General features: G+C 43.4%; 1 protein-coding gene across 2 annotated transcripts in view; it reads left to right on the top strand.

Moving 5' to 3' along the window:
* Positions 1 to 14,518, top strand: part of LOC143793370 (catenin alpha-2) — a 1,050,189-nt gene that overhangs the window by 229,905 nt on the left and 805,766 nt on the right. For both annotated transcript variants that reach the window (XM_077280277.1, XM_077280276.1), the window contains exon 2: positions 2,923 to 3,075. In XM_077280277.1, coding sequence (XP_077136392.1) covers positions 2,923 to 3,075 — 153 coding nt within the window. The remainder of the gene's footprint in view (positions 1 to 2,922; positions 3,076 to 14,518) is intronic.

Below are 14,518 nucleotides of genomic sequence, written 5' to 3'. Positions count from 1 at the left end.
GAGATGGTGAAGTTTTGTGACAAGATTTTTCTTAGTTAGGAAGGGAATGTGGTGTAGAAAGTGACTTTGTGACTTCAGTCAAAAGTATCTTCAGTTAAGCAGGAGGAGGTGACAGTGGGCGAGGAATAGAATAGACAGAGGTTCCAGATCTAAATATTTTAGCTAATTTGTATATTAGTTGAAAAGCTGATTTCTCAGTAACAGAGGAATAGACCATGTAACGGTATTGTTGGTCTTTGGAAGAGATACAGTACATTCCCTTATAAATTGTTTGTGGTTTGAAATCCTGCTGACAGATTCTCTTTAAGTATACAAGACATGCCAAAACTGAAAGGAAGAAGATACAGTTTAGATATTAGAAAAAACTTTTTGACAGTGAGAGTGATCAATGAGTAGAACAGGCTGCCTTGAGAAGTGGTGAGTTCTTCATCAATGGACATCTTCAAACAGAGTCTGGACAGACATCTGTCTGATGTGGTTTAGTGAATCCTGCATTGAGCAGGGGGTTGGACACGATGACCCTGCAGGTCCCTTCCAACTTGAACATTCTATGATTTTATAGTGAGGGTGATCAATGAGTGGAACAGGTTGCCATAAGAAGTGGTGAGTTCTCCTTCAATGGAAGTCTTGAAACAGAGGCCGGACAGACATCTGTCTGAGATGGTTCAGTGAATCCTGCATTGAGCTGGGGGTTGAACACGATGACCCTGGAGGTCCCTTCCAACTCTAACATTCTATCATTCTATGACATCATGAATATACATTGCTTTGTTTATATACCGATAAGGCCGGGGCTAGATGGTTAGAGCTCAGGAACTTTTAGAATTGTGAATTCAACTACATAATGAAAACCGGGCAGTAGCCATGTTTTCTGCCATCTGGGGCAAAAGTTGAGTTTGCAGCCCTTGTTCTGTATCTATGTAGCCTGATGAATCACTTGGGGCTGAGGTTGCCTTTGTTTCCCCCTCTTTAGTTGCGTCTCTGTCTCTAGATTAACTCCACTACCAAAGGTGAAGATATCTAAGACATCCTTCATAGTATTATATAGTCTTATGTTATTGATACACATTCTTGTCGGTTTTGCTTCATACTGATTATCTCATAAATCTTTGATTTTATTTCTTAAACAAAATATGTAAATTTTGAAAGACTTGCCGCTGTCGTTGCCACAGTAACTTCCTGGGATTTCTGCCAAGCTGGTTACTGATATATCGTATCATGTTGTTACATTATCAGTATAAGAAAACTATCGGCACAAAAGAACAAATCTAACAATGAAAATAAATTTCTGAAAATGTCGAGATTTCTGAAAACTAAACAAACAGACCTTTGCTCTCCGCATAATAAATATATTGTGAAAGTAAAGAATTGTTGTCCCCTAACTTGTGTTCACAATTATGTGTAAGTAATGGAGTCACTCTCAAGGTGCAAGGATCAGCGTGACTGTGTCAAACAAATAAAACACAACACCTTTAAGTGACTTTATCGACAACTTCATAGCTTACCCCAAACCTCCAGCCATTTTGTATGTTCTGGGGCAGTCTCGCCATGTGTAAAATCCACTGTTTCATGCATATCCAACTTCTTCTGAATTTTTATTATCTTACATGTTGCTAAAAAAACTCATAGCAGAAAAAGAGCATAAGTACCATATAAAATATGAATATTAGTCTTTATTATATAATATTAAAAGCAGAGACAAGTCATGAAGAAAATATAAATACCAAATCAGAAGCTACAATACCATATAGCAGTCTGAGGAGACTTCGTTACATATTTTGCACTAAATAAAATCCTATTAAGTATCCATTTAATTAGAATGCAAAAAGAGTGCTTTTTAGATATAAAGTGCTGCTGCATAGCGAGCAAATAACATACAGTATGAAGATAAATTATAGGACTTACATAGGAGGACAAGATATGATGCAGGTGCTCCTGCCTCCCCAACGCACGTTTCGTGTAGGTCACTTTCTCAGGAGGCATCTTTTTCTTCCATGAGTTTTTCAATATGAAGTTCTGGAGTTACGCGCATTTTATCTATTTTGGGTATGTTTTTTGTTATCATGTTGCTAAAAAAAGCCTAAAATATGAAATTTTATACAAAAACTTCAATAAACAAAGTTAAGGGTCTAAGTCAATGCCTATTTGTTTGGGAATCAAATTACTCAAAAAAATAATATAATAAATTAAATAAATTAATTAAAAATGTTTTTATGAAGGTCAATAGATTCTAAAGTTGAAAAGTTAAGATCCGAAGGAAGGCAGAAGTTTATGGATTAAAAAAAGAAAGAATAGATTATGCACACCAAAGAGCTCGAAAAGAAAAGACCAAGCTAAGAAAGAAGAAAAAAAGTATCACTAGGAGAATCAATTGATGTCTCTTGAATTATTATGGGATAGTATCTTAGTGTTGAAGATGCTACCATGTGCCGTTTGATTTACTGACACCAGCTACATCAATATTTTTAAGTCCGAGGTCAACCTAGAAATATTCAACTCCTGAAAATTTTCCAAAAAGTGGCATTAGGTATCTATTGACCATTTTTCATGGTTCATAGCCAGTGATTAGATAAATGTTCCCAACAGGAAAACATGGGCCAGTTGACATGCTGTCACCTACTAAATCTTTTCGAGGCTAAGGACTAGATGACGGTTACCAAGCTAAGTGGACATTTGAAAATTGGTCTAATTCCAGTGATTGATTGGATTCTGTTGTTTCATTAGTCAGTGCTAATCTTATTTTTCTTTTTAACACATCCCGCTTACCCTTCTACAGTACTTGGCTTAAATATTCTTTAACTGGCAACATTTCACATTTAGACAAGTTAATTTTGCTAATTTGCATGCTAAATACATTTCCCATTAAGTTGCAATTTAATTTTTAAGACACAATCTCATTTTCCTACCATTTTTTCCCTTTAGCTCCGGAAGGCAGTAATGGACCATATCTCCGATTCTTTCTTGGAAACAAATGTTCCCCTGCTGGTTCTCATTGAGGCTGCAAAGAGCGGTAATGAGAAGGAGGTGAAAGAATACGCCCAAGTATTTCGCGAGCATGCCAACAAATTGGTAGAGGTAAGCCTTTGGTTTACATCAAAAGAAAACCTTTCATGTATCTTGCAAAGTATTACAGTGGCAAATGGAACTAATGTTGTGATAATGAGGGGCACCAAGTTAACTTTCAAGGTTTTTTTTCCATTGTTCTGCTAAATACAAAGGAACTTTTTTTATTCAATTGCATGTTGGAATTGTTGCTATCTTTGGATACTGATATATGCCATTTTTTTAATTTTGCACAACAAAAATGCCGTCGATTCTTCTATACGAGAGGTCTCAAACACGTAGCCCATTGGCTGCATGTGGCCCCTGAGGCTGATTTATGCAACCTGCGGGCGACTGTGCATCATATAATGATCGCGACCTGGTCCAGGAACTGCTGATGCCAGCGCTTTGTTTCAAAATGTGCTTTCTTGGATGCACATTCAATAGAAATCTTTTGCGGTGCAGAGACCATTTCTCTGGACCGCAATACCAGCCAGACAGAGACTGGTGACCAGGGTGGAGACATTGCTACATGAAAATAACAGGAAGGGGACATTGTTACATGAAGGTGACTAGAATAGGGACATTTTCTACAACAAGGTGACCAGGATGGGGACATTGCTACAACAAGGTGACCAGAATGGGGACTGTTGTGAAATTGGATTCTGGGCTCCCCCGGTGGCCACTTGTGGAATTGTACTTGTGTGCATCATCCCCTCTGTTCACCTGCTCCTATCAGGATGTGGGAGTCGCTATATAACCTTGCTCCTCTGTCAGTTTCATGCCGGTCAACAATGTAATCAGAAGCCTTCTGTGCATGTTCCTGCTACTAGACAACTCCTAGCTAAGTTGGACTTTTGTCCTTGTGTGTTTTTGCATTTTGTTCCTGTTCACAGCTGCTGTTTCGTTACTGTGTCTGGAAAGCTCTTGTGAGCGGAAATTGCCACTCTGGTGTTATGAGTTAATGCTAGAGTCTTAAAGTAATTTCTGGATGGTGTTTTGATAGGGTTTTCTGCTGACCATGAAAGTGCCCTTTCTGTCTTCATGCTATCTAGTAAGCGGACCTCGATTTTGCTAAACCTATTTTCATACTACGTGTGTCATTTCATCTAAAATCACCGCCAATATATGTGGGGGCCTCTGTCTGCCTTTTGGGAAAATTTCTCTAGAGGTGAGCCAGGACTGTCTTTTCCTCTGCTAGGATTAGGTAGTTCTCCGGCTGGCGCTGGGCATCTAGGGATAAAAAACGTAGGCATGCTACCCGGCCACTTCTAGTTGTGCGGCAGGTTTAGTTCATGGTCAGTATAGTTTCCATCTTCCAAGAGCTAGTTCTCATATATGCTGGGCTATGTTCTCTCGCCATTGAGAATCATGACAGTTTGACCGGACAAAAAAAGGGTTAAATTACTGGCTGAGAAAGGAGAGAAAAAAGAAGTCTGCTACAATTTTTTTTTTTTTTTTTTTCTCCCTCTAGTTCTGAGTGTGCTCTTAATTGAATCACTTGCTAGTCTGCCTATACTGCAGCCTTCCTCTCTTTCTCTCCTTCTAATCCTTGAATGGCTCTGTGTTCACCTGTTTCAAATGGATCTTCAGAGTGTAGCTACAGGTTTGAATAATCTCGCCACAAAGGTACAAAATTTGCAAGATTTTGTTGTTCATGCACCTATGTCTGAGCCTAGAATTCCTTTGCCTGAATTCTTCTCGGGGAATAGATCTCACTTTCAAAATTTTAAAAATAATTGCAAATTGTTTTTGTCCCTGAAGTCTCGCTCTGCCGGAGACCCTGCACAGCAGGTCAGGATTGTAATTTCCTTGCTCCGGGGCGACCCTCAAGACTGGGCTTTTGCATTGGCTCCAGGGGATCCTGCGTTGCTCAATGTGGATGCGTTTTTTCTGGCCTTGGGGTTGCTTTATGAGGAACCTCATTTAGAGCTTCAGGCGGAAAAGGCCTTGATGTCCTTGTCTCAGGGGCAAGATGAAGCTGAAATATACTGCCAAAAATTCCGCAAATGGTCTGTGCTTACTCAGTGGAATGAGTGCGCCCTGGCGGCGATTTTCAGAGAAGGTCTCTCTGATGCCATTAAGGATGTTATGGTGGGGTTCCCTGTGCCTGCGAGTCTGAATGAGTCCATGACGATGGCTATTCAGATCGATAGGCGTCTGCGGGAGCGCAAACCTGTGCACCATTTGGCGGTGTCTACTGAGAAAACGCCAGAAAATATGCAATGTGATAGAATTCTGTCCAGAAGCGAGCGGCAGAATTTTAGACGAAAAAATGGGTTGTGCTTCTATTGTGGTGATTCAACTCATGTTATATCAGCATGCTTTAAGCGTACTAAGAAGCCTGACAAGTCTGTTTCAATTAGCACTTTACAGTCTAAGTTTATTCTATCTGTGACCCTGATTTGTTCTTTGTCATCTATTACCGCGGACGCCTATGTCGACTCTGGCGCTGCTTTGAGTCTTATTGATTGGTCCTTTGCCAAACGCTGTGGGTATAATTTGGAGCCACTGGAGGCTCCGATACCTCTGAAAGGGATTGACTCCACCCCATTGGCTAGTAATAAACCACAATACTGGACACAAGTGACTATGCGTGTTAATCCGGATCACCAGGAGGTTATTCGCTTTCTGGTGCTGTATAATCTACATGATGTTTTGGTGCTGGGATTGCCATGGCTGCAATCTCATAACCCAGTCCTCGACTGGAGAGCTATGTCTGTGTTAAGCTGGGGATGTAAAGGAACTCATGGGGACGTACCTTTGGTTTCCATTTCATCATCTATTCCCTCTGAGATTCCTGAATTCTTGTCTGACTTTCGTGACGTTTTTGAAGAACCCAAGGTTGGTTCACTACCTCCGCACCGGGAGTGCGATTGTGCCATAGACTTGATCCCGGGTAGTAAATACCCTAAGGGTCGTTTATTTAATCTGTCTGTGCCTGAACACGCGGCTATGCGAGAATATATAAAGGAGTCCTTGGAAAAGGGACATATTCGTCCTTCGTCATCTCCCTTAGGAGCCGGTTTTTTCTTTGTGTCTAAGAAAGACGGCTCTTTGAGGCCGTGTATTGATTATCGACTTTTGAATAAAATCACGGTTAAATATCAATATCCGTTACCACTGCTTACTGATTTGTTTGCTCGTATAAAGGGGGCCAAGTGGTTCTCTAAGATTGATCTCCGTGGGGCGTATAATTTGGTGCGAATCAAGCAGGGGGATGAGTGGAAAACCGCATTTAATACGCCCGAGGGCCATTTTGAGTATTTGGTGATGCCTTTTGGTCTTTCAAATGCCCCTTCAGTCTTCCAGTCCTTTATGCATGACATTTTCCGCGATTATTTGGATAAATTTATGATTGTGTATCTGGATGATATTCTGATTTTTTCGGATGACTGGGACTCTCATGTCCAGCAGGTCAGGAGGGTTTTTCAGGTTTTGCGGTCTAATTCCTTGTGTGTGAAGGGTTCTAAGTGTGTTTTTGGGGTTCAAAAGATTTCCTTCTTGGGATACATTTTTTCCCCCTCTTCCATCGAGATGGATCCTGTCAAGGTTCAGGCTATTGGTGATTGGACGCAACCCTCTTCTCTTAAGAGTCTTCAGAAATTTTTGGGCTTTGCTAACTTTTATCGTCGATTTATTGCTGGTTTTTCTGATGTTGTAAAACCATTGACTGATTTGACTAAGAAGGGTGCTGATGTTGCTGATTGGTCCCCTGATGCTGAAGAGGCCTTTCGGGAGCTCAAGCGCCGCTTTTCTTCCGCCCCAGTGTTGCGTCAGCCTGATGTTGCTCTTCCTTTTCAGGTTGAGGTCGATGCTTCTGAAATCGGAGCTGGGGCGGTGTTGTCGCAGAGAAGTTCCGACTGCTCCGTGATGAGACCTTGTGCCTTTTTTTCCCGTAAATTTTCGCCCGCCGAGCGGAATTATGATATTGGGAATCGGGAGCTTTTGGCCATGAAGTGGGCTTTTGAGGAGTGGCGTCACTGGCTTGAGGGGGCCAGACATCAGGTGGTGGTATTGACTGACCACAAAAATTTAATTTACCTTGAGTCTGCCAGGCGCCTGAATCCTAGACAGGCGCGCTGGTCGTTGTTTTTCTCTCGGTTTAATTTTGTGGTGTCTTACCTACCGGGTTCTAAGAATGTTAAGGCGGATGCCCTTTCTAGGAGTTTTGAGCCTGACTCCCCTGGTAATTCTGAGCCCACAGGTATCCTTAAAGATGGAGTGATATTGTCTGCCGTTTCTCCAGACCTGCGGCGGGCCTTGCAGGAGTTTCAGGCGGATAGACCTGATCGTTGCCCACCTGGTAGACTGTTTGTTCCTGATGATTGGACCAGTAGAGTCATCTCTGAGGTTCATTCTTCTGCGTTGGCAGGTCATCCTGGAATCTTTGGTACCAGGGATTTGGTGGCAAGGTCCTTCTGGTGGCCTTCCCTGTCACGAGATGTGCGAGGCTTTGTGCAGTCTTGTGACGTTTGTGCTCGGGCCAAGCCTTGTTGTTCTCGGGCTAGTGGATTGTTGTTACCCTTGCCTATCCCTAAGAGGCCTTGGACGCACATCTCGATGGATTTTATTTCGGATCTGCCTGTTTCTCAGAAGATGTCTGTCATCTGGGTGGTGTGTGACCGTTTCTCTAAGATGGTCCATCTGGTTCCCTTGCCTAAGTTGCCTTCTTCTTCCGAGTTGGTTCCTCTGTTTTTTCAAAATGTTGTTCGTTTGCATGGTATTCCGGAGAATATCGTTTCTGACAGAGGGACCCAATTCGTGTCTAGATTTTGGCGGGCATTCTGTGCTAGGATGGGCATAGATTTGTCTTTTTCGTCTGCTTTCCATGCTCAGACTAATGGCCAGACCGAGCGGACTAATCAGACCTTGGAGACATATTTGAGGTGTTTTGTGTCTGCGGATCAGGATGATTGGGTTGCTTTTTTGCCTTTGGCGGAGTTCGCCCTCAATAATCGGGCCAGCTCTGCCACCTTGGTGTCCCCGTTTTTCTGTAATTCGGGGTTTCATCCTCGATTTTCCTCCGGTCAAGTGGAATCTTCGGATTGTCCTGGAGTGGATGCTGTGGTGGAGAGGTTGCATCAGATTTGGGGGCAGGTGGTGGACAATTTGAAGTTGTCCCAGGAGAAGACTCAGCTTTTTGCCAACCGCCGTCGTCGTGTTGGTCCTCGGCTTTGTGTTGGGGACTTGGTGTGGTTGTCTTCTCGTTTTGTCCCTATGAGGGTTTCTTCTCCTAAGTTTAAGCCTCGGTTCATCGGCCCGTACAAGATATTGGAGATTCTTAACCCTGTGTCCTTCCGTTTGGACCTCCCTGCATCCTTTTCGATTCATAATGTTTTTCATCGGTCATTGTTGCGCAGGTATGAGGTACCGGCTGTGCCTTCCGTTGAGCCTCCTGCTCCGGTGTTGGTTGAGGGTGAGTTGGAGTACGTTGTGGAAAAGATCTTAGACTCTCGTGTTTCCAGACGGAAACTCCAGTATCTGGTCAAATGGAAGGGATACGGTCAGGAGGATAATTCTTGGGTCACTGCCTCTGATGTTCATGCCTCCGATCTTGTCCGTGCCTTTCATAGGGCTCGTCCTGATCGCCCTGGTGGTTCTGGTGAGGGTTCGGTGCCCCCTCCTTGAGGGGGGGTACTGTTGTGAAATTGGATTCTGGGCTCCCCCGGTGGCCACTTGTGGAATTGTACTTGTGTGCATCATCCCCTCTGTTCACCTGCTCCTATCAGGATGTGGGAGTCGCTATATAACCTTGCTCCTCTGTCAGTTTCATGCCGGTCAACAATGTAATCAGAAGCCTTCTGTGCATGTTCCTGCTACTAGACAACTCCTAGCTAAGTTGGACTTTTGTCCTTGTGTGTTTTTGCATTTTGTTCCTGTTCACAGCTGCTGTTTCGTTACTGTGTCTGGAAAGCTCTTGTGAGCGGAAATTGCCACTCTGGTGTTATGAGTTAATGCTAGAGTCTTAAAGTAATTTCTGGATGGTGTTTTGATAGGGTTTTCTGCTGACCATGAAAGTGCCCTTTCTGTCTTCATGCTATCTAGTAATTAAACACATAACAAACCCGGGCATAGCAAAAACTAATAATAAGCTTTATAAATATGATGAACTATAAAAACCCTATGCCAAAAAAATCCATGTAGGAAAAAGGCGGACCATCAAATCAGGATAAGTCGCTATCACATATGAAACGAAAAAACTATGGGTAGAAAACCCAAAAAAACGACCAAAGAATCCAAATAATGATAGAGTATATAAAAATATAAACTTTATTATGCACAAATATTATACAGAACCATCAATAATAGGAAATAGGTGAGGCAAAGTACCACAGGGTGTGCACAGACACCACTAAAGAAACATACACAGGGCGCACGGAGGCGGGATCCCAACACTCATCCATAGATATAAATAGTGGGCAAAAAGAAGACCCATATTGTTATGCTGCAGGAAGGCTAAACTGTGCACAAAAGCATCCACATAATCAAATCAGGGCTAAAGTGCCGATAGTGAAAGTGAAGATATGCACATTACCTTAATAGAGGCAGCCAGGTGAAGTGGATCCAGGGTCCGTGCGCCCTCCCCGACGCACGTTTCGGTAAAACAACCTTCCTCAGGGGGATATCAGGGAAGCTAAAATGTGCCGATTTATATCTGCCTAAAACCGGAAGTGGACGGACCGCAACCGGAAGTGGCGGTTGCTAAGTAACCTGTCAGCGTGTCTCACTATCAGAACGAACATTTAGCAGGGCGACATAACTGCATACAGCACCGCACATCACCACACGCCCAGTCGGCACAGGGCCCTGTGACTCCCGGCGGTGAGTGTGTAGCGGCGCAACCTTAGTATGACCGCACATAAAAGGAAAGAGATGCGCATGCGCAGAAGGCATTCTGAGACCGGAGACACCATTTTAAGACAGGGAAAGCCACAGTCACACACAAAAATAACAGAGATGTCAGCAAATACCATAGTGCATATGACACAAGAAATATGTAGAAATCAACATGGAGAATCCATGACAAACAAAATATCAAATTAAATAACACAAATAAAGCCATGTAAAATAAGTAAATACATCAAAAGAGACGAGAGTATAGGAAAATGGAACTACATCCTGATAACGATATTAAATGTTAATTGAAGTCATCTTGTTATCACATAGGAGTCAGGATGTATCATTCCAAATGGTCTCCACTCCAGATAAAGGGTATTAATGTCCATGAGAAATCCGTAAAGATGATCATCAGTACATACAAAAAGTAATTTGTCAAAGGCCTAAACTTGTCAATACGTCCACGCCAACGTCCCACGACTTCAATAGGAGAAAATCAGCACAACTAAAGCAAAAATGTAAATAAACATATACAGTAAATAATAATGGAAAAAACACACATTAAAAAAAATAAAATTAAACTAAAAAGTGTCCTGCACCAAGGTGCAGCAGAGAGTGATCATAGGAAGGACGAGAAATTGAAATGCTCATTAAGACCCCGTGGATGGACTGTATCCAATGTCCATATCCATCGGGATTCCAATTGAGAGAGGCGCTGAGAAATATTGCCACCCCGGATACCCAAGTCGATGGTGTCGATGCCCCTTACACGTAAACCCTTGCTGTTACACTTATGATGAATCTTAAAGTGCTTCGGTATTGTTTTCAGGAGGGATGTATCCTCCTGTCCACTGGCCGCCTCTATGCCACGCACGTGCTCCCTGATACGCACCTTCAGTTGGCGTGTGGTAAGGCCAACATAAATCAGGGAGCACGGACACGTGGCATAATAGATGACATTCCTCGACTCACAATTTATAGACTTCATAATTTGAAATCTATTGTGACCAGACGAGTCAACAAATGAATCGCTACACTCAATATTTGTACAGGCGACACAGCGTCCACAAGGCCTACAACCCCTCCTGATAGGGACATCATCCAAAAATGTTCGAAGGGGCATGCTCTCATAATGACTGCGCACTAGCCGATCACGCAGATTTCTGGCACGACGGAAGGTTATAGCGGGCTTTTTGGGAATAATTTTTGCAATGGTGTTATCGGTCATCAAGATGGGCCAGGCTTTTACAAGGGCAGCACGTACCGACTCGGATTGGGTGCTAAAATTGGTGACAAACCTCATCACATTACTGTCATTTCTATCCGAGCGACTGCGATACAATAAGGAGTCCCTATTTGACCACTTAGCCCTATGATAGGCCCTCTTGATAGACCTACGGCTATACCCTCTTTCCAAAAAACGTTGACTCAGTTTCTCTGCCTCCGCCTCAAACATTGCTTGTGTGGAGCAGATACGCCGTATTCTCAAAAACTGACCCACCGGTACAGCACGAACCATGTGGCCAGGGTGCGAGGAGGAGGCATGGAGCAGCATGTTAGTGGATGTGGGCTTGCGATATATGTTAGTGCCGATTTTACCATCAGACTCTCTACATAGAGACACATCTAAAAATTCAATTTTCTCCCGATGTTGATTAATGGTGAGGCGGATATTAAAGTCATTATTATTAACTCCCTCAAAAAACAAATCCAGAGACGAAGGAGAACCCTGCCAGATGAGAAAGACGTCGTCGATGTACCGCGCCCAGAGCAGGACGCAGTCCACCGACAACGGCCGCTCATCTGCCAGGAAGAGGTCCCTCTCCCACAGCCCCAGGAACAAATTAGCATATGAGGGGGCAAAGGCCGCCCCCATAGCTGTGCCCTGGAGCTGGAGGTAGAGGGACCCCTTAAAAGTAAAAAAGTTGTGGGTAAGGGTAAACTCTAACAACTCTAAAACAAGAGCTCTGAACCTAGAGGAGTAGTCGGATGTGTCCAAAAAGAATTTGACGGCCCTTAGTCCGTCATGATGCCGAATGCTAGTATATAAAGATTCGACATCAGCTGTAGCTAAAAGAGTATCAGGATCAAGAGAGAGTCCATCAACCATGCGAAGCAGCTGTGTCGTATCTTTGAGGAAGGAAGGAAGACCCACCACCAATGGCTGTAAAATGGAATCAATCCATTTATTTATATTCTCCAGGAAATTCCCCCGTCCCGACACAATTGGACGCCCAGGGGGGACACTGATGTTTTTGTGCACTTTGGGGAGGAGATAAAACGTAGAAATGGTGGGCTCTTTGACCACTAATGCTGCTGCCAGCTCTTTAGTGATTACCTCACCATCAACTGCAGCAGACAGAATGGTAGAAAGCTGTGCACAATAAGCGGACAAGGGGTTAAAAGTGAGCTTCTTATAGCAGACAGAATTTTTTAGCTGGTGGAAGGCCTCACGTTCGTACATAGTAGTTGGCCAAATAACAATATTACCCCCCTTGTCCGCTGGTTTGAGCACAACTCCAGGCAGCTGTTGTAAATGACGCAAACGTTGTCTCTCCTCCCCAGTTAAATTGTCCCCCCGGATGTACTGGGGAATTTTCTTAAAGTCACTAGTGACTACCTGTACGAACAAATCAATCGCGTTACAGCTGGAGAGAGGGGGGAATTTCCTGGAGCGAGGTCTAATAGATGGGGGTATCCTACCTCCCTCAGTGGACTTATGCTCATCCGACAACTCCTCCAGGATCCTCAGGGCTGTTTGCTCTTCGTCTGTGGGAAAAAGAGAATGTAAATCATTGTCAAAAAAATGTCTTTTGAAAAGTAGGGACCGCGCAAATAGATGTAAATCTTTGATAATAGAAAATGTATCAAGACCTGCTGCAGGTGAAAAAGACAGGCCCCTATTAAGTAAAGACAAGTCAGACGGGGTTAATTTATGTTCGCTTAGGTTAATTACCTTATTACCATTCTGTTCTTTATCTGGAGAACGCCCACCTTGGCGTCTATAGGGATGAAAGTTATGTTTCCGTGGTCTCTTGTAGCCCACACCAGACCGGGTCACCATAGAAGATGCAGAAGTATCCGAGGTATCACCAGCCGAAGAGACCGATGAGAATGAATTAAAACGATTCCTCACGTAGGGTTGTGGTGTCTTTTTAACCCAACGGTAAACAGTTTTAAATTGATAGTCCTTAATATCCCGATTAAATTTGGTAGTCTGATTTTCATGAATTTTTTTCAATGTTTGATCAAGGGTTTTCTCCAGATTGGATTCAAAATTCCGAATTTTATCATCGGTGCCCAAAGAACGCAAGTCCACCTGTGCCGCATCAATGGATATATCCAAATCCTCTATTGTTTTCGTATTTAGTTTAATAAGTAATTGCATCAAAATTTTAGAACAGCTGCTACATGCCTCCTCCCAATCACCAACAAAGGCCGCATCATCAACTGGGTATGCAGGGGAGACTCTAACCCTCAGGCCTCTGGGAATCATAGAGCGTGACACATATTTTTCAAGGAAAGCACGGTTCCACCATAATTTAGTGCGCCTGATAAGTAGAGTCTGAATAGTGCCACATTTCTCGTCCCACACACGATCACCCACCTGCTGCACACCGGCAGCACCCTCCCCAAAAACCTGTTCCATCTGTCCGAGCCAGATGCGTTGTGAAATTGGATTCTGGGCTCCCCCGGTGGCCACTTGTGGAATTGTACTTGTGTGCATCATCCCCTCTGTTCACCTGCTCCTATCAGGATGTGGGAGTCGCTATATAACCTTGCTCCTCTGTCAGTTTCATGCCGGTCAACAATGTAATCAGAAGCCTTCTGTGCATGTTCCTGCTACTAGACAACTCCTAGCTAAGTTGGACTTTTGTCCTTGTGTGTTTTTGCATTTTGTTCCTGTTCACAGCTGCTGTTTCGTTACTGTGTCTGGAAAGCTCTTGTGAGCGGAAATTGCCACTCTGGTGTTATGAGTTAATGCTAGAGTCTTAAAGTAATTTCTGGATGGTGTTTTGATAGGGTTTTCTGCTGACCATGAAAGTGCCCTTTCTGTCTTCATGCTATCTAGTAAGCGGACCTCGATTTTGCTAAACCTATTTTCATACTACGTGTGTCATTTCATCTAAAATCACCGCCAATATATGTGGGGGCCTCTGTCTGCCTTTTGGGAAAATTTCTCTAGAGGTGAGCCAGGACTGTCTTTTCCTCTGCTAGGATTAGGTAGTTCTCCGGCTGGCGCTGGGCATCTAGGGATAAAAAACATAGGCATGCTACCCGGCCACTTCTAGTTGTGCGGCAGGTTTAGTTCATGGTCAGTATAGTTTCCATCTTCCAAGAGCTAGTTCTCATATATGCTGGGCTATGTTCTCTCGCCATTGAGAATCATGACAGGGGACATTTTCTACATGAAGGTGTTCAGGATGGGGATTTTGCTACAAGAAGGTTACCAGAATGTGGACACATTCTTCAACAAGGTGACCAGGATAGGGACATTTGCTACATTAAAGTTTTCAAAATGAGGACATTGCTCCATGTAGGTTACTAGGATGGGGACATTTGCTACATGAAGGTGACAAGAATGGGTACATTTGCTAAGACAAGGTGACCAGGATGGGGACATTGCTACATCAAT

This window comes from Ranitomeya variabilis, chromosome 1 (assembly GCF_051348905.1).
Source record: "Ranitomeya variabilis isolate aRanVar5 chromosome 1, aRanVar5.hap1, whole genome shotgun sequence".
Classification (NCBI taxonomy): Eukaryota; Metazoa; Chordata; class Amphibia; order Anura; family Dendrobatidae; genus Ranitomeya; species Ranitomeya variabilis.
Note: the sequence above shows the minus strand (reverse complement) of the source record. Positions and strands in the feature narration are given on the sequence as shown.